The following is a 25812-nucleotide window of genomic DNA, read 5'->3' as shown; positions in this document are numbered from 1 at the left end:
CCCTGTATTCCCAGTTAGTGTCCTACAGAAGTGCCACAGATCCTCCACAGATAGAAGCGCAGCTGGTTTCCTGGGGGACAAATAGGCACACCCTCATGTCAACAAACACCCATAGTTGGCATAAAAGGTACAATAGAGCTCTTAGCCCATGAAACAAGACTAAGGGCAAAAGAAATTTTAAGTCGTTTTAGGATATATCCTTGGAAGATCAGGGATTACATTTTCACTCAACTTTTGAACCCATCCCAGGCTATTCTAATGAGAAAGGATAACGAAAAGTCCCTAGTGCATTCTCCCATAGGCTCAGATAAACAATGGGTGAAAGTATATGGCATGTGGGCTCCAATGAGCCCACAAAGCAACTCCCCCCCCCCTTGGCTCAGCAAGTCTTTGCTAAAATGATGAAAATCTCACGGCATTGTCATCGTTGAATTACTGCTGGGAGGAAGGGCAGGATATAAATCAAATAATAAACAAACAAACAAGCAAATAAAGCAACTGGTTCCGGACTGCAGCCTTTCATCCTCAGTATTGGTTGTCTTTGCTTTTGGGAAGTGGGCGATTCACTGACAGTTGCACCGTCTCTCTGGCAGAGCAACTCAGTCTGTTCCAGGCAGGCTTAAGTAATACAAAAAAGGGCAGGCAGGTTTGTGCCTACAAATGAAGGGTAGCAGAAATGAGGAGCAGTTGTATTAGGGGGAGATGGAAGGGGAAAGAGAAGGAACCACCTTGTTGCAATCTGAAAATATAGACGCACATACACAAGCCAAATTTTGACCTTCAGTTATGGAGGAATGACTAGTAACACCACTTGTGAGCCAAATGTTACAGGTGATGAACACCCCAAAGTGGCTCAGTGGTACAGCATCTGCTTTGCATGCCAAAGGAACATCCCCTGCCTGAAATCCTGGGATTGTATCCAACACAGTACTAAGTTAAAGTCACTTAGCGGTACGCTTGTTCTGGTGGCCAAATGTTTTGCACCAGCAGAACGTTGCTGCACAAGAGCATGCATGAGCAGGTTGCTGGTAACTGTGTTGCAACCAAGTTGTGCAATCTGTTGTGCACGTTTCTGTTAGCACAGCTGTTCCATTGGATCCCTCTATTGCACCGCACTAAAACTTGCCTGTCTGCTAGCACGAGAGCCCTTGCGCTAGTGGAGAGAATGTTGGATACAGCTTCTGCAGAGCCACCAGCAGTCAGTGTAGACAGCACAGAGTATATGGCAACTTAAGTCCCCTTTCCTTTTTGAGGGGAAAGAATTGCAAAAGTTGCAAGTGTTGGCATGTAACGCTTGGCTCACCAAAGCAACATTATCTAGCTGGCAAAGGAGTACCCATGCTGCTCTTTTCCCCCATAAGCCCTATTGACAACCCTAGAACACACCAGTGATGTGTGTAGGTCAGGTCTGAGTCCTCTATTCTAACCCTCCTAATGCCTTTGGCTCTCTCTTAATTGCCGCCTGGTGGCAGCCTTTCCATCAGGCTGCAGAGCACAGGGAGAGAAGAGAGGCAGGGCTACTCCATCACCTCTGTTGAGAGACCAGCTATTCCATCAGGCTACCTGAGGTGTTCCCATCCCAACTAGTTGTTATAAGAACTGCAACTTTAATAAACTGGCTGCCTACCATGGGAACCAGGATGCTAGGCCTGGTGGATCTTTGATCTGATCCGAGCTCTTCTTCTGTTCTCACTGGCCTGAGGGCATCTGCTTACTTTTTATACTATCTTTGCAGCAGGTGCCCTAAGCAACCGTAGACAGTCTCTTGTCAAAACCCAGCACTGTACAACCTTACTGTGGCTATATTGTAGTGGCACATTAAGAGGGTTTGGGGGGACTTTAAAGTAAAATGGCCAAAGCGGAATAGGTATACCACAGTTCCCTGGCAAAAGGATGCTGCTTTAACCACAGTAGCATAAATCTAGGGCAGCTTGATCAAACTGCATAGCATACTGTGAATGTGCAGGTCTACAGAAGGATTGGCATGTTTCTTTAATCACTTGAGCCATTCAATAGCCTTTCAGCATACACTAGGATAGGCCAGAGAAAGCATAGCTAAGATTCTAGGACTGTTCCCACCTGGTGTTACAGGCTTTCAGCACTGTATATAGAGAGCGGAAGGCGTGTCAAACAAATCCTCATCATGACCATCTTCCATCTGGAAACCTATGTCCTCACTGTGGGAGGCTGTGTGGATCCAGAATTGGCCTCCACAGTCACTGTTAAAGACCTTATCTTGGAAGACAATCTTACTCGGCCACGAGTGATCGCCGATGAATGAATGAATGACAGAGAGAGCATTAGGAACATGGGAAGCTGCTTTATACCGAGTCAGACCAATGGTCCATCTTGCTCAGTGTTGTCTACAATGACAGGAAGCAACTTTCCAAGGTTTCAGGCAGGAAACTTTCCAAGGCTTACTCGGAGATGCTGGGAACTGAACCTGGGACCTTCTGCATGCAAAGCACATGGTCCACCTTTAAGCTATGGGCCTTCCAAAGACCACATAAAGGTGATACTTTATCACACAGTCCTAGTTCTCATGGAGGTAGTAAACCCATGCATGGGGTAGGGATGTTGGGGAATTCTGACGGAAACAAGAGTGCAAGTTGCCAGTGTTTGCTTATTTGTTCCATGTCCAGAACAGAAATCTGTTCAGCAAATACAGTTGGTATTCCCTGCTGTTGTTGTTTTCAGTTTGCAAACAATACGTAATGGATTACTTTTTTCCCTGTTTGCATTTCCTTTACATTGAAATCAATGGTGTGGAATAACTTAATTATGTAATAAATTCCATCACAGTGGACAGCAAGATAAAAAACAGAGTTTTTGTCGGAAACCAAATTGCAGTGGAACAGAAACAGAGCTGGAGTGGAAACGGGTCAGAACAGAAATTGATGCCTTCTTACATCCCTAGTGTGAGCTGTTAACTGCTGATGGGCACCCACATGGCTGAATACTCTTCCATTACCAAAAACTTCACTGAACACAGAAAACTACATATCAGGAGAAGGTTAGGTTAGCTAGCTAGGATCATTCCCGACATCTAATTTTTTTATATAGGCAGAGTTGTTATTTTTTGTATGAAGGAACATTCTATTATCTGAACACCCACCTGCAGTTGATCTACTCAAGTAATAACTAGGCTAAAGTGTATTCACACTTTGTTGGCTATTAGCACCTGTAGGATCTGAAGATATTTATGGATTGTGCTCTTTATTCTCAGGCTGCACTTGGCAGAAATTACCTGAAAAGTCACCAAGAAGAATGTTATTTGCCCAACAGTTCTCATCCCATCAGCTTTATGGCAAAAATGTTATATTTATTTTAAAATACACCACTCAATGGATACACATCACCATCAGTGCCCAAACTACTCAAAAAGGTAGCAGCATTTTCCGCAAGTACAAAAATACATTTATTTCAGAACATATACAATAGCAAAAATTTATCAAGATATATTATACAATCTCAAAGCATTTTTAAGGTAATGCATTACTTTCAATATATTATAATAAAGATTTCAATGGTATATAATAACATTACATAAGTTCTGCTTTTCCTAACATCACCACCACCAAGACAAAATGCCATTTGAGAGCATCATCATTAAGAAACAATTCACAAAGGAAACAAAAATGTAATACTCAAATGGAGCCCGTAAGGTGACACACACAAAACTTGAGAGTTGTAAGTTATAGAAGGGTCAGTGTTTATGTTTCATTAAAAAAAACTTCCTTCTTTTGCTGCAAGAGAAAATGACTGGAACTATTGAACAGTTGCCTCATGAAACATAACAAAAACATGAAAATGCCTTTCCTTGGAGGACAATGAAATGGACCATTGGCTTCAAAACAGCAATAGAATACCACAGCTATGGAGCTCAGGCTGACCTTACACACTACATCCAAACCACAACAAGACACAAAACAGATTTACAATGTTTAGAGTGGTTCAGAGAAAAGCTGGATAGCAAGCACATATATAAGTGTTTGCAAGTGTTGTAGAACCAAGTGTTTCTCTTAAGGTTTTGTTGGGGCCTTCCCAGATACCAGGAAATGTCTTTGAAATCACAAGACTATAACTGAGAAAGTCACTCTGGAAATCCCTTAAACACCACAAGTTCTGTTATGTCCCTGATGAGAATATATCCCCTTGGGATATTAAACCAAACAAAGGTAAATTGAAAAAAAAAGTTATTTGACACTGGCTGGTCAAACATACGATTCATCTGTGAAAAACGTTTGGTCCATTTGCTCAAATTTGGGGTCACTGCACGGCTTTTTCAGCCATTCTGTGTTGCTAACATCATCCCCTTCCTGGGATCTTGGGAAACCACTATTTGAATCCGACTGAAACAAAAGTTCATCCTCAGCTTTGGTAGAGTTTGAAGAGGCACAGTATTCCCTCCCAGAGTTGGCGTCAGCAACTTTGGACTGTGTACGTGACAAAGATTTATCATCCTTGGAATCTGCAGTTTGCTGGGCTCTGTCCTCTGTGAGAAGTGAAGAGTTGTTTAAGTTTTCCTCGGTGACCCATCGACATTCAGTGCTGAAGACAACATCTGGCTCAGGTTTACATTCAGCACCTTGATTAAGGTAGGAAGGCTGCCTTTTATGGGAAGGAAGAAATGAAGAGCTTTCCTCCTCTTCCTCTTCCTCTTCCTTGCTTTGCTCAGCCAGGAGCTCCAAGGCCTTTAGCCGCTTATCCTTGACTTCCATTGGACAAAAGGGAAGACTGCTGAGCTGCCCAGCTCCCTGAGAAGAATCACTCTCCTGGCCCACAAGCACAGCACTGCCATCTGTTGCAACAGAGTTGTCCATTCCTTGCCTTTGCCCTTGACATATGTTACTCCCGGATGCATCCGAAGGACACACTTGCGACTCCAAGGTTATTTTAATGGAACAGTTCTTTTCCTCTTCCTGCTTGGAGGCTCTTTCCCTTTTCCGAAGAGTCCAGTTTTTCATGGTGGAAGCACCGCTTTTTAACCATGTGCTGGGATGGAGACTGACCGGGCTTTTATGAGGGGGCCACTCCAAGCTCTCTTTCTTAACGCATACCAAGCTGCCATTATGGCTGATGGCAGCTTGATTAGGAAAAGAACCAACCCCTGATCCAAGGTGGACACCTGAGAAAGTGCTAAAATCAGGGGAAGTTTCTCCATGTTTCCTCTGAGGGTGAAACGAACAGTCAAGAGGAGAGGAGGTCTCAGTCGGGGTAAATACTGAATAGTCAGAAAACTGGGAAAAAGCACTATCTAGAGAGCTCATTGAAGAACCTGAAGGGGACGTGCCAGGGGACGATAAGCTAGAACAGCTAGTCCTTGAGCAAATATTCAACCTAAGTGGAGGTGGTGGGAGAAGGCGGTTAGATACATCTTTCTTCTCACTGCTGTGGCTTTCTGGAACATCTTTTCCCACATCTATCCCCATAACCAAACTCTGATTCATAAGTTTCTGGCCTTCCACTTGCAACGAACGAAGCTGCTTTAGATAGTCTTCATCTGTGTGGGAAAGAACAGCATCACAGCTGGCTTTGCGCACAGCACTTTCATGAAACCCACTGAGTGGTGTAAACTTGGAGCCAAGAAGGCCGATCGTGGGTTCAGAGCAGCGCCTGTGTCTTCTTGAGCTTCGGAGAACATCAGAGATGGCTGTCGACGAGTAGCCGGAAGTGATGGAGCACAGAGACTCATTTTCAGAGTGCTCCCGTGATGGAGATTTGTGATGGAAGCCAGCAGAAATGGACACTGGCTGGGATTTGGCTGGTAACTTCATTTGGGTCTTTTCTGTTTCTGGTGGATCCAAATCACAGTCACTCAGGGTCAAAACAGAATCTCTACTCCTGTTCTCTTGGCCGCGTTTTTTAATGAGGTTGTTAAATGAGGAGTCTGTGCAGTCATTCAGCTCATTTTCCAAACTGTCATATGAGGAGTCATTCAGATGAAAAGAAGAGAGATCTGTAAGAGTATAAGATAGGTGTTAGTACACCGAGGCATCACTTGCTGAATCAAACGCAGCATTGCTTAATAAAGACAACAGCAGATTTTTATTTACTATTTTACAGCGACCAGCATACTTCACAATTCTTAATCTAAATTTTGTCATTCTCACAGCCATCCTGTGGGGTCAGGATCAGTGCAAAATACAGTGGACTTGCTGGAGTCTGCTCAGTCAGCTTCATGAGATTTGACCCTAGGAGTTTTGCATTCAGACCACACATTGTCTGCTTCCCTATACCATACCGTGACCTGGCCACACATTACAGTTGTTGTGGAGATGATGCCCAAAAGGCTCCCTGTGAAGCCAAAGTTAAAATGCTAGAAAAGCACCCCCTTTCCCCTTCTATAGTTTCTTACCTGAACTATCTTCTTGGTTGTCATTTTTGGGCATTATATCTGCAAAGATGGAAGTAATTTCCTCCCCAAAAATCCTGCAGCAATTTTCAATCAGAAACTGTACAAGGATGGAAACCTGCAACCAAAGATAGATAGATTTGAAAACGACACAGTTCATTGCAAAGCTCAATTTTTGCCCTGCTTCTGATGGTCCACCCTAAAGATGTTCCTCTTTTTCCAGCCATTATCACATTCCTTGGATTTATGCAAATGTTTCAGAGAGAGAGATGCATGCACTTTTTCAAGCAAAGGAGCCTTCCTCCTAGTCCCTGCTGTTTCCTTGGCACAGAACAGGCTCTTTCCACAACGCCTTCCTCTTCTGCTGAACACGAGAACATTTCCCTTTGCCTGCCTCCTGTCAGCTCTGTGTGCTCCTGTTCCTACGCCAGTTCTTTTCCTCCCACACAAATCCTCCTAGTGCAACCTGTTTGTTCTAGGCTGCCTCCCAAGACTGGACTGGAATCTGAAAGTGCCCCACAAGAGTTATTGGACACAGAGGGAAAAAGAGGACAGGATGGATTGTCACTCCTATCTTTATCACACCTAGCTGAATTTCTGTGCAGATGTGACTTTACATTAATAATAATAATAATAATAATAATATATTCATTACTTTGGCAAAATAGAGCATAGGAGCTATCACCGGTTTGAGGCAAATGTATGCATTCAAGAGAATAATGTGGTGAAGGGTTTGCTTCTCCCACTACCCTCCTGCTCCCAGTTTATTAAACCTCCTCAAGCTGCAGACTAGAGGCTGTACATGTGAATACTTTTCCACAAACATCCTTGCACAGAAGGGGGGAATGTCAAGGACTGAACCCCTCTCTCTCTCTCAAAAAGAGTTTGCTACAAAAATGTTGATTTCTCTTTGTGTGTGTGTGAGAGAGAATAGTCATACAATTAATCTCTCGCTGGCTACAGTCCAGGAAGACTACTTTGCTACTTGATTCTGTTAACTGAATAAAACTGGTCCTAAGACTAATGGTAGATCCATCTAAGTATCCCTTCTCTAACAGAGACCAATACAGCACGGTGCAGCAAAAAGGACAAGAGTGATATACTACAGCGAAGCCTGGAGTTATGTTGGGAATCTTTTTAGCTTGAACCTGGAGGCCTGAGGATGATTGGTGTGGGGTAAGATATCATGACAATGTGCCCCCCTCATCTTTTTGCAGTCTCTGGTGCCTGTTCCTGGGGTCCTGGTGGTAGCAGAGGTTGGCTATTCAGTTTCACTTACCAAGGAGATTTCAGACTAAGAACAACCTCAAGGGCAGCCCCACATAGAGCGCATTACAGTAATCCAGCCTAGAGGTTACCAGTGCGTGGACAACAGTGGTCAGGCTATCCCAGTCCAGAAACGGCTGCAGCTGTCTCACCAGCCGAAGCTGGTAAAAGGCACTCCTAGCCACTGAGCAGAGCTGTTGCTTAGCTTACCTTCTTTGTGAATTCTCCTTCAGTCCCAGGGCTTGAAGAAGCTGGAGGCCAGAGCAAGCTAGGTGCAATGCACACTGCTAAATTAAATGCTGTCATCTGATTGCCTTCAGACTGCTTTTCTATGCTGTGCAGTACTCCAAAAAGATAACGCAGCAGCACCACATTGGCTCTGGGAATCTGTTCCATTAGCCTAGCAAACACATAAAAGATAATTCTTAAAAACAAAAACTTGTGGTTTGTTTTGTTTTTTGCAAAAATTAGCCTAAAGACTTTTTCTTCCTCCATTTCTTAGCTTACCCTCCTAGTTGCGCCAATCTGAGCCCCATTTCATGATAAATGGAAATTTGCAAAGCAAATAATATCCTCACATTCTACTTTAATCACATAGACCAGCACCCTGTCCATGCCGTGAGCAGGTGAGAATAATTATTTAGGGACAAATATGGAATGCTGAACAATCAAAACAAATCTAAGTTTATAAGCTCAACTGAAGTGGGGCCAACAAGAACTTCATTTCACAAGTTCTGCTTTTTCTGGGTGTTCATTTTTGGAAGCAGCACAGGAAGTTACACAAACAATTCTACCTGTGGATGCTTTTTATCTTCTCTTCATGGTTCCCTTCATCCATTACGGAAACCCACTGATCACAGAGCTGGGATGAGAAAATGCTGCCTGGGATATTCCGAAGAAAATCCTGAGAGAGAAAGATGAACAGCACACTATGTGGGGGAATGTTACGTATGCAGTAAGCCACTCAACTTGTGGGAGAGATATCCTGCACATCACAGGTTGTCTACCAGTCCATCATTAAATTATAAAAAGAGCTCAGTGGTAGTGGATTGCTTCCTGCCTACCACATACACAGTCCTGCCCAAGCAGGACCTTACGCATCTTTAGCCTAAGGAGCTGAGAGGAACCTCTGCTTCATGACTTCCTGTTGACTAATAATTTGTTAATAGAAGTTTGGCTTAGTAAAAAAGGTAGCTCCTAACATCCTAGGACACACAACGTGTGACTTCAACGGTCAGATAACTCCTACAGAGAGGCAAGGTGTGTGTGGGAAGGAGAGATGCCTACCTTAAATACCGATGCTGTTACAAAAATGGACTCGCAAAGTAAGTGCACTTCATCTCCTGAGTCAAGCTTCTCCTTCAGCTCTCTGCAGGATTTTGCATTTGCAGATCGTCGGAAAATACCCCGAGTGAAAGGCCCCTCTTGGTAGAGAAAGCAAAGCATATCCTATGAAAGGAAATGGAAAAAAGAAAATATATCAGCACATACAACCCTGGCTGGCACATCATGTTTAACACAGGAACATAGGAAGCTACCTTATACTGAATCAAGCCATTCATCTGGTCCATCTACCTCAGTACTGTCTACACTGACTGGCAGTGGCTCTCCAGGATTTCCAACAGGGAAGATCCCAGGGATGGAACCTGGAACCTTCTGCATACAAAGTACATGCTTTGCCACTGAGCTACAGCCCTTTCCCAGAGAGACAGGCTGTGTGATAGCAAAATGGACCGTTGGTCTCAACTGAACGGTGATTTTCCCAGGTTTCACGCCATCAAGTGGGTCGTAGTGCTACCTGGTGTCCAAAGGCAGGAATGCACAGGAGTCAAGACTTCAGCTACTCTTTCTGGTCTTCACCCCAGTCCATTCCAGATGTACACCAGATCCATGCACCTCTCAAACAGAAAAGAATACGAGGAGCAGCAACCAGCATAACACACATCTTGACTCCAAATACAAAATATGAACAAACAGAACAGTAAAGAACAGCATTAGCAATAACTCGACTTACGAAGCTAATGTAATTTGAATCAGATTGTGTTGAAGTGAATTGAAAAAAATCACTAAATGATAGAAAGAATTACCTCCAGAACAAGCTAGGCAGCCCCCCTCAACCAGGAGGGTCCTGATGGCATGACACCTGGGGAAATCACCTTTCAGATGAGACCAATTTCCCCCAGGTAGCATACCATCAGGTGGGATGTACCAAAGCAGCCCAGGCTGCCTAAGAGGACAGCACCTGTTGTAGGACACACCTACCACAATGAAGCATCTGCAGAAGCATAACGATCTACTTTATAGTGTCTAATGAAGGAATTTGATGTAGACCACACAGCAGCCCTACAAATATCTGCAATGGGCACATTGGTTGCAAAGGCAGCCACAGCAGCCACCAACCTTGTAGAGTGGGCTGTGCCATTTTGAGGCACCGAAATCCAAAGAGACTCACAAGTCAGAATGATGCAAGCACAAAGCCAACAAATACAGTGTTGAGCTGGTGACCTTCTTCCCCAAGGTCCTTGGATGAAACAAGACAAAAAGAGATTCAGTCAGACGAATGTCCAAGGTCCTGGCCAGGTAAACCTTTAGGGCTCAATGTACATCCAGAGAGTGCCAGGCCTTCTCAAGGGAAACTGATGAGCTACAGGCAGTGAAAGGAGAGAAGCCCTTTTCAGGAACTGCTTGACCAAGGGGTGTGTTCTGAGGGAAGCCTGGTCTGACCGTGCTGACAAGGTGGAAGAAATGGCTGAAGGCTGCCTGCGTGAAGTGTTAGGCTTTAGTTTAGCCCTATTGAAAGTCCTACCTGAAGGAAATCAAGTAGATGGCTAACAGCAGAACTGGACGGACGAACCTGCTGTTTGAAGCACCATTTAGCAAAGGCCGACCATGTGGCTCGATAAATATGCGTGGTGGAAGGTTATCTGGAGGCCCAAATGGTAGCAATAACGTCCTTAGAGAGCCCTGAATGTCTAAAGTGGCTTCTCTCAATACCCAGGCTGTCAGACTCAGCCAGTCGGGATTCGGATGACAAATTGGACCCTGACAGAGAAGATGTGGCCATGATGATTGATAACATGGTTCCTGAATTGAGAGAGCCAGTAGATCAGAAAAACCATGGCCAATAAAGTGCCAGAAAAATCACCTGGGATGTTCCTGATGGAGCTTCCTGATGATCTGTCACAGTAGAGGAACTAGAGGGAAGGAATAGAACAGCCCTCTTGGCCATGGTGTTGATAGCGCATCAGTTGCCTCAGCGCCCTCTTGATGATACCTTGCCAAGAACCTTGGAAGTTGTGCATTCTGAGTCGAGGCAAAGAGATCTACTGCAGTTGACAAAATACCCTGGGATGCAGCTTCCACTCCCAAGAAAGAACTTACTGTCTGCTGAGATATTCAGTTTGCTGCTGAGGTGCTCTGGCCTCAGGAAGCGTAGGTGGTGTTTGGTCAATTGAAGATGAGAGTTGATTCTGCTTGAAGGGCCCTTGATCATGTGCCCCCCTGACAGTTCAAATGTGCTTTCACACTGGTGTCGTTGATCCAGCTGAGAACATCGGTCAGATGAAACTTCTGATGAAAATGAAAGAGGGTGAGACGCACTGCTCACAACTCCAACAAGTTTATGCTGAGCAGTTGTTTGGCCGCCATCCACATCCTTGAATGAAGAGGGTATTGCAATGGGCACGCCACCCCAGGACACTGGCATCCGCTGTAATCAGGGTCCTCTCGAGTTCTCTGAAGGGAGTTCCCCTCTGCAGATATTCGGTCACCATCCACCAGCGAAATTAAAACTGTAGGAATGAGGGAGCTGTAGTCGGCAATGTTCAGCTGAAAGGGCAAATGAACCCACTGGAGTTGTTGGGTATGATGACAAGCCCAGGGAACGATGTGAATGGAGGATATAAACTGTCCCAGTGCTTTACCCAGAAACATTACATCCTCTGTCCTTCAAGCCATCAGGTGGTGAGCTGTGTGGATGATGGCTGATTTTCTCTCCGGGGACAGAAACACCATTGCGTGAGTCGTGTCCAGTATGGCCCGAAGGTGTTGAAGATGCTGAGTTGGAATCAAGTGGCTCTTCTCCAGGTTGACAAGGAAGCCATGGTCCCTCAAAGCTTCAAGGGTGAGACTTATGTGGATGTGGATACCTGTGACCTGGAGTGTGCCCGCACCAGAAGATTGTCCAGATAGGGATAGATGTTGATCCCCTGGAGCCAGAGGTGTACCACCAGAGCAACCATAAGCTTCGTGAACACCCTCTATAGCAGAGCTATAGAGTATGGTACTGGAAGTGAGCCTGGTCATACGTGAATCTCAGGGTGGGCAAGACTGGTGCATGCAGGTAGGCTTCCTTCAGATCGATAGAAGCCAGGAAGTCCCCTGCCTGGAGAGTCTCCACAACTGATGCCAGAGACTCCATCTTGAAGCACCCATGCCTGACAAAAGAGTTGAAGAATTTGAGGTCTAGAATTGCCCTCCACAAATGAAAATGGACTAGACACCTGAGTAAAAGTCGGAGGATTCACCGGCTCAATTGCTCCTATGGAAAGCAAGTAACTTATAGCCTCTACCATCATGCCCGCCTCTCTGGAGAGTTGGAGAGGGAGGATAGAAGAAACCTGCAAGGAGGAAGCTCCCAGAATTCTATAGAGTAACCTGAATCACAGAATCTTGCATCCAAGCATCCATAGTTACATATGTCCAAGTGCTGGCAAAATGAAGACGTCTGCCACTTATTGGGATGGCATCAGTACTGGTGCTGCTGACATTCCCAATGGCCAGATGATGCAGTACGCCTCAGGCATCTTGGGAACTGATTCTGGTTACAGCCAAAGAAGAGCTTCTTGTTCCAGTAGCCTCGTGAGGAGCAAAAACTGTGGGTCATGGTGGCTGAAAGAACTGCTGTTAGGGGTAACATGATGGTCTGGGGGCTGCTCTGCAATCATCTCTTTTAGTCATGGCTAACACGAGTTTCCTCTTATCCTTGGAACCAACCAGCACTGCCTTGAGGGCCTCATTCCCAAACAGCAAGGAGCCCGAGTAGGGGGCAGGGGAAAGGTTGATGTGAGCTGTGTTGTCAGCATCCTAATGGGGTAGCCAAAGGGTCCAGTGAGCTACCACACCTGTGGACATAGCCCTAGTGGCAAACTGTGTTGCATTGAATGTTGCATCTGCCACTAACTCTACAGTCTTGTATAGTTTGACCAAGGTCCTGCTGAGGATCATCCAGTAACTCATTGAGCCACATCATGGAAGCTCTGATCAAGGAAGTATGTAAGAGGCTCAGACACATGCTGAGGTGTCATGGGTCCTCCTAAGAGCAAAGCCCAGACTCTGCTCAGATGAGTCTTTAAATTGAGAGTCCCCTTCTTTGGGAAGGAGAGAACTGGAGACCTGACTTGAAATGGGCCCATCCACTGCAGGAACCTTCAGGAAATTCATGAGTTCGAGATCTAACAAATAAAATTTATTAGCAAAAGCTATCACGCAGTGCGCATGAAGAGGATGACCGCATTCCTCCTTCGCCATCCTGTCAAGAAGGTCAGGAATTGGGAATGAATGAATCAAAGACTTGGGAGCTTTCAGTGTCTTAGCCCCCTTGACTAGGGCAGATGTGGGTTCAGCCACTGGCATGTCAAGGCCTAATATGACTAGGGACTTGTGAAATAAGGCGAGATAGTCTGAAGACTGAAACAAACGGTGCAAACATTCCTCTCCTTCCGACTCCCCACTCCACTTAGCCTCATCCCCCTTGGGACTAATGAAAGGATTGGGTGGATCACTTCAGCCTCTAAAGTAAGCTGCACCTTTCCCTTGTAGAAATCAAAGGGGTTAGGAGATGACACCTATCGTTGCTCTGGACATTCCTCAACGGAGGGTGAAGGTGAAGTCTGATGCATAGAGACAAGGGCCGGCCTTTGCAGTTCAGATGAGATTGATCCCAGCACAGTGTATCTGAATTGAGATAGGAAGGCATGATTCAGAAGCAGGCCCTGCAAGGCAGCGAAAGTTGCAAGAGGACACAGGGTTGCGCCTCGAACACAGGACAACTGAGGATGATCCAAGATGGTAGACGCCCTGCCACAGTGATACTGTGGATGGCCCATATTGCTCAGCCGAGGGTATAGATACAGGGATCAGATGCTGCATGTGGGGGACACCATGGCGAGGAGGTACCACTGGAGGCTGGTTTGGAAAACCCTACAATTCTTCCTCCAAAGACTCAGCAGGTGAATGGAAAAGTGCCTCCAGCCTTTGCCATCCCTCTGTGGAATCACCACGTGATGTAGAGGTACTGATATAGCCAGCTAGTCTGTTAGCGTTCTGCTTAGCAGAGAAAAGTGACTTCTTAGTACATTTTGAAGGAATGTGCTTGGAAACTCTACTACACAATTTGGCTTTAGACGCGGACCGTGATGCCAGTGGCTGTGGAGATGCTTGCTTTTGCATATCATGGAGATATGGTTGTGGCTCAGCAATCATGCCCATAGATTCAGCAGAAGATGGCCCAGTCATGGTAAACACACACAGGGTAATGGGGAGCAGTACCAGGCAATAGTACAGTGAAGTCCAATCACACAAGCACAGACTGTGGGGTACAGTGGAGAACCAATCAACACATGCACAGGTAGAGGGGTGCAGTGGATTGAAGGAAGCTAGTAGTAACATGTACATAGTAGAGGAGTGCGGTTTGATCTCAAAATGCAGCCAAGTTCTTTTTAAATTTACTCCTTATTACTCCTCCCTATCTTCTCTGCTTCCTCCTTTTCCGCGCTTATTCCTTTGTCTGAGACAGGGAAGGAGACCACAAGCAGACAGGCACTGGTAAGACTGGAGAAGAAAAAAAGGTGTGAAAGACAGCAAACTAAAATGGCAGAGAAAAAAAGGCAGGAAAAACAGCAAACAAAAATGGCGGATGGAGAAGAAGGGCCTGAAGATGGGGATGGGAAAATGGTGGGAAACCCCGACGGGCAAGGCAGGAGTGGAGGGAAGCCTGCGCTCCCTGGCCAGAAGAAGACACAGGCTGCGGAGCCACTGAAGCCACAGCCGTAAGCTTCCAGAGACGTGCGGCAGTGGCACGCAGAAGGAGAGCCTGGCAAAAGCACTGTGAGCGGAGCCACACCTCTGGAAATGTGTGGTGCCAGCTAAGGCAAAATGTGATCCTGTGCTGGCACAGGAACTGCTCAGGAGGAATGAACAAAGGAGCAGAGCCACAGCTGCGAGCTCCGAGGAGCAGGAGGACAGAGCCCTGGAGAGAACTCTGAAGCAACTGGGAGGAAAAGCGGCTGAGAGAAGCTTCGGGGCTGGAGAAGGGCTGCAGCCATGAGCTCCAAGGGGTGGCGGGGCTAAGGAAGGAAGACTGCCGGCTCTGGGGAGGCAAGGCTACAAGGTAAGGAGAAAAAGGCAGCCAGAGCCTGGAGCCGCGGGAGCAAACTCTCTGACCGGTCAAGAAGGTCAAAAAGAAGCCGCAGTAGCAAGCCTCAGGAGAAGAGTTTTTTTTATAAAAACAAACACACCAAGACAGAGAGAGACAAATGAACACTAACAGATAAACACTGAGAGACAGAAAGAGAAAGTTAACAGAACCAACAAAGAACAGACTCACTCTAAAAGGAGAGCTAAGGCTGAAAGGATCCCCCTAGGACAAAGGCAGGAATGATTGGGGTGAAGACCGGAAGGTGCAGCTGAAGTCTTGACTCCTGTGCATTCCTGCATTTGGACATCAGGTGGTGCTATTATCCACCTGATGGCACACTGTCTGGGGAAAACCACTATATTCTTCAGCATACTCTTATTTATTTATTTATTTATTTATATCTCCCACCCTTCCTCCCAGCAGTACCTCACATGAGTGCCTGGGTGATGTGGAGTTCTGGTCCCTCCATGTTGTAGTTTTATAAATAGTTCTGTATGATCTCTTGTATATTGGAACCAATGGTCCAAAAAACCATTTTCACAGTTTGCTTGGACAGAATCACAATTTCAGACATGATTTACCACAGGAGGGAACTGAAAGTCTTCCAAGTCCCTGCCAAATGCCCCTCCCATAAGCTTGTGAACTTACTTCCCATTCCCTGTCTAAAGGTTTTCAGGTATGATCTGAAGGTACATGAGGTCACCACCCTGCTGAAGCTAAGCAGGTGTGGGTCAGTGAATGGGAGGTTTTCGGGGAACCACATGTAGGCTACTTTGGGTAAGATGATGGAACAAAGGCAGGATACAAATGTAAAGAAATACAATAAAATAAATTAGAGAAACTCCAGTCATCAGCCCTTGAATGAATGGGAGACTTACCAAGACTGGCTTGGGTAGGTTGTCATTCTCACAGATGGCTGGAAGTGAAAGGCCAAAGAGTTTCCCTGACACAGGAGATGTTGGAGATGGCGGTGCATTGTCCAGTGGGGGCCCTGTTCCCCGCCAGAAGGCCCAGTTTATAATTGATCTTTTCCTTTTAAATGGCTTTTGGCTAAACTCTGGGGAGGGGGAGAAAAAGATACCGTGTCACAGCAAACTCAAATTCATGTCATATTCTATATTTCCTTATTTTTAGTTGTTGTGATGGTTCTGAAAATGGGGAAGGAAGTTTTATGAACACAACTGGCTCCCATAGAGCTGATCGTGCTTCCTCCATTTGGCACCCACACTGTATGGTAATGTGCCTAAATGGAGAATGCAAGGGACCTAAGACAAATTCCCCAAAACTACTCTTATACATAGAGAGGTGTATCAAATCCAGTTCACTCTCTTTGAATGTAAGTTCTTTCTGTATTAAGAATCTGATTGATTTTACACACAAAAGTTTCTATTCTAATGACAGGAACACTTGGCTGCAACAAATATTACAAAGATAAGAAGAAAATTGGATTCTACAATTTTAAAATTCTACAGGTAAGACTTTTATTTAAAGGGTAAAGAGAAAGGAATCAACTGCCTGTTGAACAACAAAGGATGCTTTGCAGGGCCATGTTAGAGGAAGTGTAAAGTAGAAAATAAATAGCTCTGTATGATCCCTTGTACATTGGAACTAATGGTCCAAAAACCTATTTTCATGGCCATTGCTCTTTTCTTGCTTATCTTAATACAACTGCTGATTTCAAAAGTGAAGACTTACAGCCTGTATCTTCAGTTTCCATCTGGCCACTTGGATTTCTCTCACAGCCCCTATTCATTTTTTCCAGCACTCCTGTTTTTTAACTGGGTTTGCTGCCTTATGTTCATGGCCCATGGCAGCCAAGATTGTTTCCAAAGACCTCATAACCTGGCTCAAGAGTATTATAGAGGAGAGGCCTGAAAAGAGAAGAGGCCTGGCAAACAGACACAGAGCCCCAAGTTTCTTGGCAAACCTTTCAGCTATAGGGATGACTGTGGTGCTCGGACCAGAATTAACTTCAGCAGCTTGCAAGTGCCTTCTCCAACAACCATGACCCACTATACATGGTGACACCTGAGCTCTTGAAGAAAGATGTCTCTGATTAACCCTTTATGTGTGTGGTAAATCAACAGACTGCAATTTTGCATTGCACCAACCTCTCTAAATTGAGCGACGTGGTGGAAAGCCAAATGGTCCTGCTACTGATGCAACAACAATGAAAGGTTGACAAGAGTGTAAGAATGGTGTCTATCAGCCCTAGTTCTGAGAAGGGTGGTGCTGCTGCTTGGTGAAAGGAGAAGGTATTTCTTCTTCCTTTCCATGTCACTTTTCCTTAGCTGGGGAAAAGGAAAAGAGAGAAGCTCCTATGCCCTGACAAAGTGTACAAAAAATGGAGACAACCACTGCTGATTGAAGTTCTGATGGTGTGCAGAACTTCAACCACAAGAACTTTCTCCTCTCTCTCTCTCTCTCTCTCTCTCTCTCTCTCACTCACTCACTCACACACACACACACACAGAGCTAGATGGCATAGATGCAATGAAGCAACATATATATTTTTGCATTAGAATAATAGTGCATCCAGTATAGTACTTTCTCCAATAGTTGCCCACATCAGCTACTTTAGGGAGTTTGAACCCAAGATGATTCTGTGATCATTGATAAAAGGAGGTCTCTCAATATTTAAAATATAAATAAATAAAACTTGAGCTGAACTGAGAAAATAGTTAAGTCTACCCACCAACAGAATCAGTTATGATTGTTGAAAAGATTTGTTTCAATTCACAGGACAGAGAAATAGCAGCAGGAAATCAGTTTGGAAGCTCAGTGCATCCATGTTAATAATCAGAGTGTCCTTTGTAGTTTAGTCTGCAAGTTGTGGCCAGTAGTATGTGCTTGCATGCATGCGTATGTGTGTGTGAGAGAGCACATTTTATTGATTTGATGAAAGTCACTCTTGGGAGTGTACATACTTTAAAAGGTGGAACAGAAATCCATTAAATAATGAATTATAATCATAAATAATAACATCTGCAAGACAGAAAAACTATTTGAAAGTATGTGCAAACCTGTTAGATCACTTGCAGGGCTATATATATGTTCTTCATATGCATTTTTAAAAATTATTCTTTATTTATTTTCAATAATACAAGTTACCCTCCAGTCAGTTTATAACTGTCAGTGAGCTCATCAGAAACAAAATGGTTCCCCATCCGTGTTCAAGTCATCCAGCTAAATATTGCTGTATTACCCTATATAGTTTTAGGTTATTTTTTTTCTTTTGTTGCACAGCATGTAATCACAGAAGTTCACTTTATTTGGAGTAGGAGGAATACTTTTCATTAAAAGCAGCACCTGACTAAAAAGTGTACTTTGTTTTAAAACGTATAATGGCTGGTAAATTCTTTCCATAAAACATTCAATGATATAAAAATGAAAACAAACCCAACTGTAAGCTGGTGAAAGTTAACACTGCTTGACTTATTTTTGAATACAGGAGCAAATTCCAGGGTGGTAGGTATTTATTTATTCACCTGTGTAAACCATGAGGTCTAGAAACTTAACAAGTCATAAATTAAAGTTCAGATTCTCAGAAATCCAATGGATGCACTGGATGTCAGGGTCAAGCATCACCTCAAGCGTGGGACCCTCAGACTCAGCAACCAGTTGCATACTCTGTCTTACCATGACAGGTGGCCAGATAGCACAGCAGTAGCAGTTTTCTTTTTGGAACTAGGACCAGTTGGCACAATCCTTATGTTCACGAAGGTCTCGCTTATTTTCAATACAGTTGCATCAGGCACAGATACTATAGATTTATGTGTAATGGCATTAGGACATTGACAGTTTCATTTTCAATCCCTTTCCTAACAATCCCTAACAAGGAATTCATCTTGTTCACAGCTGCCACACACTGGGTTGACCAAGCAGTCTTTGGCAAGGGACTATATCAGAAGCTTTTTGAAAGTCTAACGATATAAAGTTGACTGGATCACCTCTATCTATATGCTTGCTAGCACTTTCAAATAATTCCTCAGCTTTTGGGCCCTAAATACAACCTCACTCCTGTCAGTTCGGTTTCCTTGCATATTTTGAGGGAATCAGCATTAAGATGGTTTCTTGCTTTTTCCTTTGGCATTTGCCTTCTTTATTTTATAGCCGCAGAGAGATGCTGACTTCCTTTCAGTAGTGCTCTTGCACTGATTCCATTTGTTTCTTACGATCAGATCGGTGAGACTTGTGTACATCCTAATTTCCTAGTTGTGCCCTAAATCTGCAGCCGTACCTCATGAAAACAACATGTAAGGAGTTGCTTCAAGCATGTTGTGAGGAACAGCTGTATGAAAGACCTTATTATCCACCTATTCTACTAAAGGAAGAAAAACAGCAGGAAATAGTAGTAGTAAGCAAAAATGAAGTGTTTCACAAACAGAAAAAATGCACAAGTTGAGGAGATCCACTTGTGTGTGGGGTGAACACATCCATTTACAGATCTGAAAATATCAAGAATGAAATAGTCAGGGTTTTTTGGAGGGGGGATATATTTAGTCAGTATGTTCCTTGATAGACTTTCCACTGTTTTCTGCATTATGGATAAAGGAGGTTTATCCTTATGGTGGGAAAGCACAGGTTTTTAATTTATGGAGCAATATACTGGGATACTGTTTGCTGTTCTAATTATTTAGAGATTTATATCCCAACTCATTCTAAAGGCTCAGCAGAGATTTAAAAAAACTCACATAAACCCCTCCTGAGCAAGACAGCATACAATTCCTTTACATTAGAAAAAAGTTCTACCTCTGCCCTTCAAATCTAATCCAAAACACCTGTATCTTGCAAACATTTTTGAAAGATGTTCAGACATGACTAGTCCCCAGAGAGGGAAGCTTCTTAACTTGGGATTTGGGAGAAGAGCAACACACACAAAGAATCCCTCTCTTCACACCCCAGCTATCTGAAAATGATACAGAGATGGCATTGTTAAAAAGGGCACGTTTAATGCATCTCAGAGATAGCAACACAGCACAGAGGAGTTCTAAGAAGTGTTGGATTGATGCTGCTTAGCACTTTATAGGTTAAAAGCAGTATCTGAATTATGCCTGGAACAGAACAGGGAAGACTGTAGGTAAGAGAAGGCAAATACTTGTATCAATATAACTGGCATGAAATTGATCCAAACAAGAACACTTGGCTGCGTCCAACACTGTGGCTCAGCTGGTGCAACAGATGTCTGTGTGCACAATGGAACCTTCTCCTGTCCCCTCCAGCCCCCTGCACACCATCAAAATTAGCTACAGAGGGCTGGAACTTGGCTCACGCAGTGTCGGATTCATACAACCTACTATTTTTTATTTTGTTGAGGACCTCTGGCCCCTTTCTAGGCCATGGATTGTTTTATGAACAACTGCAACTTGTTAGCTGCATTTTGTCAAGGCAGCACTTTGGTTGTGGAAAAATAGCTTTATCTTGGTATTCAAATCATAATATCACGTTGCTAAGAAAATACAATTCTTCTGTTAGACAGCACATCAATTATTACCAAATGTGGCCATGCAAGTGTAACACGCACCTACTAAATAATGCTCATGACATCACTGACAACGGGCATCCAAGCTTCTTCTCCCCCATAACAATGCTTTTAGGAGGTTTTCAAAGTTTACTTAAATTCTTTAGAGGCAGAGCACGCCTACGCTATAGCATCTAAATGAACTCTTTGCTCTCTCTTTGTTATTTTAAGTGATATGCACTTTCTTCAGTATCTACAGTATGTATATACCAGTGTTGTTTTTTTAAGTTCCAGTTTTAACAACACAAATCCTTTCAGAAACATCTCAAAACATTCAAAAGAAAGTAAAATGTTTGCTTATTTGGCAACCTTTGTGCCCAGTTTAAAACAACTCCTGAGTGTTTCTTCAGTTATTAAGATCTGAGACCAAATTACAATGCCCTGTTGCCTTGTAAGAGATGGTTATATAAATACGTGAATGCTAGACAATCTGCAGTGATAAAATACACTGAATTAACTGTTAGCAATATCAATATAAAAGACAATGTCAAGAAGTGAGTATTGTGGACATTTGTCTATCAATATATGGAGAAAACCCTCCTCAAAATGGGAAGGTGCCTTTGACACTGAACTGTTTGGATGTATTTTTGTAGTCAAGTTGTGACTTGGCCAGTTCACAGCATCAAAGTAAACAGAGCTGGAGTATGTGTGTCTTCCAAAGCAATGCATATCCATTTTGGAACCAATGGTCAATCTATGGAAACGTATTTCACACTGCTAATGAATTCTGGAAAGCCTAGGCAGCTGACATACGGCAGCTGAACATACGGCATCCAGAGGGAAGTACAATGAGATAAAGAAAGGTCAGGTTCTGTAACAAAAGCCAAAGACATTTGCACTAACATTTTTTGTAAAAAATCCACTTCTATATGGGGCTGCATATAGTTGGAAGATTTTTTTAAAAAATGAACCAACATCTGCTTAGCTTTAACAACACTGCAGCATCAGGATATACCCAGGCTATTCATTGGGTTATGGACGACAACCTTTTAACAAGCACTGCTTCCTCCAAAGAGCACACTAACAATAGCAGAAATATTCAATTATTTCACAAAACAACTATCCCCAATGTTCCATATTGTTAAAATAAAAGGAAGCTAAGATTCTAAAGTTTCTAGCCATCATTGTTTCAGGAAAAAATATTGAAACATGAATGCCCAGTATATCCATAGCAATGCTTCTTATTGTAGCACTGAGTAACCACAAGGGGGTGCTTCTGTAGCCAAATCACTGATACTGAGGACAGACTCCTGATAAATGCAGAACAGGACCTACATTTTTCAAGAAGCAGGTAGTAAGTGTCTGCCCAGAGCAGATGGAAAAGATAAGATAGAAAGGGCCATGGTATTAATGTGGATAAGAAGGGGCAGAGTGTGGATGCAACAGGGACAATAGAGGGTCAGAGAAGCATTATATGAAGCTTGAATGTGGAAGGCTAATAACAGAGCTTGGAAGTAATTTGTTACTTGTAATTCATTACTTTTTTGAGGAACGAGTGGGTAATTCCTTTAAATTTTTACTGTAATAGAGCCAGGAGTAATTTTATTACTTTTGTGGAGTAATTGTAATGTTTCCAGCATTACTTTTGGGCATTACTTGGGGGGGAAGCAGGTGAAGTCTTCTGCTCCTCTGATTTGTGGATGGAGATCATGTGCCTCAAACTGGGCTTCTATGAAGCGTTGCTCTTCCCTCATGCTCTGTGGGTGGGTAGGAGGCAACGAGGGAGGATGTGGAGAGTGAGATGGGGTGGAGAAAATAATTGTTTAAAAAAATGGATGGTGGTGGTGAAGAATGGAGCAGAGGGAAAAAGGAGCCGGAGGGCAAGAACATGGATAAAGGAGGAGGAGGAGACAGCAGCAGAATGGAGATAAAGAACTGTGGAGGTGAAAGATGACAATGTGTGTGTGTGTGCATGCGCACGCATGTGCGTGTGTGCATGTGTGTGAATACTGTGTTTGCATACTGTGCTGCATTTGCAATATTTTAACTTTTTTGCATCTCAGGGGAAAATGTTTGCTTGGGTGAGTGTTCCTTAGTTGGTGGCAGGGTAGGGTCCGAGAGGTGGCTAAGTGAGAGAGATTATGCCTGTTGGCTGGGGGCGGGGGAGTTGCACTTGGTTTGACATGCAAAGATCTGAGTAGTGGCCTCTGCCTCCCTCCCCACCTCCCTTACCAGAGGAGGAACCACCACTGCTATCTTATGGATAAAAAGAATTATTCTACTACCTCTGTATGTGTGTGTTAATTTTTAATCTTGTTTTAGGCTACTTAGATGTGCAGCAGCCAAGGCCAGCACCTTGCAGGCGGTTTTTTTTAAAGTAACTGAAATGTAATTGTAGTGATTACTTTTAAGAAAAAGTAATCACTTTCAGAGCAATTGTAATTGCAACAGTAAGTACTACTTTTCTGGGCCATGTAATTGTAACTGTAATTTATTACTTTTTAAAAGTAATCTTCCAAACTCTGGCTAATAACATGAACCACACAAACAAAATAAAAAAGAGAACCTGAAAGAGAACTTTGTAGAGGTCAGAAGAGAAACTAAATTCTGAGATTACTTCCACTTTCAGAAGTAGAGAGCACTGGGGTCAATGAACTTGGAGCATTTGTTGACTGTCTGCAGGAGCACAAAAATGTTCATTATACTCGGAAAGCTGCCTTAGAAATAGTAAGCCATGTAGCAAGAGGGAGAGCTGGGAGAAGATGAACTGTGCAAGAGGGCAGAGTAGGCAGATGTCTTCTGTGACTCACACAGTTAACCTTGTTATAATACCCTAGTTTACTAAGAAGTCCAGATATGACATTAGAGTCCATTACACACACAAACAATGCAAAGCTGTAGCCCTGAAAGCAGTAGGTAAAGTCCCACAAAGACTTTATGTATATTGGACATTATGTATATTGGAGAGCTCCGGGCTTCACTGGAAGCTTATCTAGCGTTCCACAATGCAGTCAGCAGTAAGGGCGAACAAGATTCCCTGCCACGATTGGCTGTCACCTCCACTGTGTAGACCCAGGGGAATCCTGAGGATTCTTTAGGTTATGGGTATGCAATCTGCAGCCTTTGGCTTAATTTTAGGCTGCCCTAAGGAAGTGATCAGTCTGGGCAGAGTGTTCTGTCTAGGGTTGCCAGGTCTCCGGTTTTTGGCCGGAGTTTCAGGGAAAAAGGGGCCGTCTCCGGCCTCCGGCAATACTTTGCTTAAACTGGATGATCTCCGGCTTTTCATTGGCCGCCTTCCTGCCCTTTGTCATTAAGGCAGGGAGAGCTGGTGCCGCCGGGGCCGGGCTCTGTCTTCCCAGGCAGCAGCCTGTCTTGGACAGGGGCAGGCAGGAGCGGCAATGAGGGGCTGGCCCTGGGCGCGCGAAGCGGGCACTGCTTAAAAGGCCAGTCGGGCAAGCACGGCGCTGTCATTCTCCCTCCTGCTGTGGGCGCCGCTGGGCGGGAGTGGCCGCGATGGAGCTCGGCAGTGGCGGCGGCGGCGGCCGCAGCGTCTCTGGCTGGGGAGCGCATCGCGGCCGCTGCCGCCCAGCAGCGCCCACAGCACGAGGGGTGAAGCGGCCGGGCGTCCTCGGGGCTAAGAAGGAGCTGGCCCCGTCCGGCGTCCACTGCTGCTGTGGGTAGCAGGCTGGAGAGAGAGAGAGAAAGAGAGAGAGGCTGGAGAAAGAGAGAGATGCTGGAGAAAGAGAGATAAAGAGAGAGAGGCTGGAGAAAGAGAGAGATGCTGGAGAGAGAGAGAGAGATGCTGGAGAAAGAGAGAGATGCTGGAGAGAGAGAAAGAGAGAGAGGCTGGAGAAAGAGAGAGATGCTGGAGAGAGAGAAAGAGAGATGCTGGAGAAAGAGAGAGATGCTGGAGAAAGAGAGCGATGCTGCAGAGAGAGAGAGAGAGAGAAAGAGAGCGATGCTGGAGAAAGAGAGAGATGCTGGAGAAAGAGAGAGATGCTGAGAGAGAGAGAGAAAGAGAGAGATGCTGGAGAGAGAGAGAGAGAGAGAGAGAGAGAGAGAGAGAAAGAGAGCGATGCTGGAGAAAGAGAGAGATGCTGAGAGAGAGAGAGAAAGAGAGAGATGCTGGAGAGAGAGAGAGAGAGAAAGAGAGCGATGCTGGAGAAAGAGAGAGATGCTGGAGAAAGAGAGAGATGCTGGAGAAAGAGAGAGATGCTGAGAGAGAGAAAGAGAGAGATGCTGGAGAGAGAAAGAGAGCAATGCTGGAGAAAGAGAGAGAGAGAAAGAGAGAGAGAGAGAAAGAGAGAGATGCTGGAGAGAGAGAGAGAGAGAGAGAGAGAAAGAGAGAGATGCTGGAGAAAGAGAGAGATGCTGGAGAAAGAGAGAGATGCTGGAGAAAGAGAGAGATGCTGGAGAAAGAGAGAGAAAGAGAGATGCTGGAGAGAGAGAGAGAGAGAAAGAGAGAGATGCTGGAGAAAGAGAGAGATGGTGGAGAGAGAGAAAGAGAGAGAGGCTGGCGAGAGAAAGAGGGAGTTTGGCCCTAATCCTCAGTTTCTTACTATTTCCTCTGGATAATTGCACTGCTGGAAACGGACAGAATCATCATGTAATTGTCTTTTCTTGACAGGATGTGGGAGTGAGATTGAAATGACAACAAATAGGAATGTGTGCCATTGTTCCATTTTTCTGCACATTTCCCATCTCCCCAAAGCAGCCTTCCCCAACCTGGTGCCTTCCAGATATCTTTGGGCATACAGCTGCCACCAGCTAACATCTGGAGGGCACCAAGCTGGGGAAGTCTGCCCTAAATTGTCAGCTGCTTCAGGTCTATCAGATCTAAGCATATGGTCACCCTGTTGTAGGAAAGTTCCCAATAAACTGACTCGTGTTGTCTCATTAAGTCTCTAATGTGGCAATTTAAGCAAACAGACCTGATCTTGTTCTGGGTTTTGGACTTCCAGCAGGGGCTTAGACTAGAAGGACTAAAAGGCCCCTTCTAGCTCTGTGATTCTATGCTACATGTAAGTGTGTGTGTGTGTGTGTTACACACAAACGCACAGGCACACACACAAGCATACTTTTTTTCTTTGATCAATTTTGCTTAGAAAAAAAGTGTCTTGTTCTTGTCAGTTGACTTCCTTTTTTATTCTTTGTATGTACTTAAACAAGCTGGTCTGTTTTAAAAGAAAAGCTTGGTGGTGTTTGTGAGAGCCCACGAAAGAGCAATTTCAGGTAACTGCCACAGCCAAATGGTTAAGAATTGGCCTTATGACATAATGTGTACTGGCTGGTCTCTACAGAATTCCAAACATC

The 25812-nt window shown here is 44.4% G+C and overlaps 1 protein-coding gene across 3 annotated transcripts in view; it reads right to left on the bottom strand.

Moving 5' to 3' along the window:
• Positions 1-3403: 3403 nt before the first annotated feature.
• Positions 3404-25812, bottom strand: part of ARHGAP20 (Rho GTPase activating protein 20) — a 146423-nt gene continuing 124014 nt past the window's right edge. For all 3 annotated transcript variants that reach the window (XM_061628622.1, XM_061628623.1, XM_061628624.1), the window contains 6 exons: positions 15917-16095; positions 8909-9070; positions 8416-8525; positions 7832-8021; positions 6359-6473; positions 3404-5959 (listed from right to left, as the gene is read on the bottom strand). In XM_061628622.1, coding sequence (XP_061484606.1) covers positions 4215-5959; positions 6359-6473; positions 7832-8021; positions 8416-8525; positions 8909-9070; positions 15917-16095 — 2501 coding nt within the window. In that variant the 3' untranslated portion in view covers positions 3404-4214. The remainder of the gene's footprint in view (positions 5960-6358; positions 6474-7831; positions 8022-8415; positions 8526-8908; positions 9071-15916; positions 16096-25812) is intronic.

Source organism: Rhineura floridana, chromosome 5 (assembly GCF_030035675.1).
Source record: "Rhineura floridana isolate rRhiFlo1 chromosome 5, rRhiFlo1.hap2, whole genome shotgun sequence".
Lineage (NCBI taxonomy): Eukaryota > Metazoa > Chordata > Lepidosauria > Squamata > Rhineuridae > Rhineura > Rhineura floridana.
This window is presented reverse-complemented; position numbering and strand designations above follow the sequence as displayed.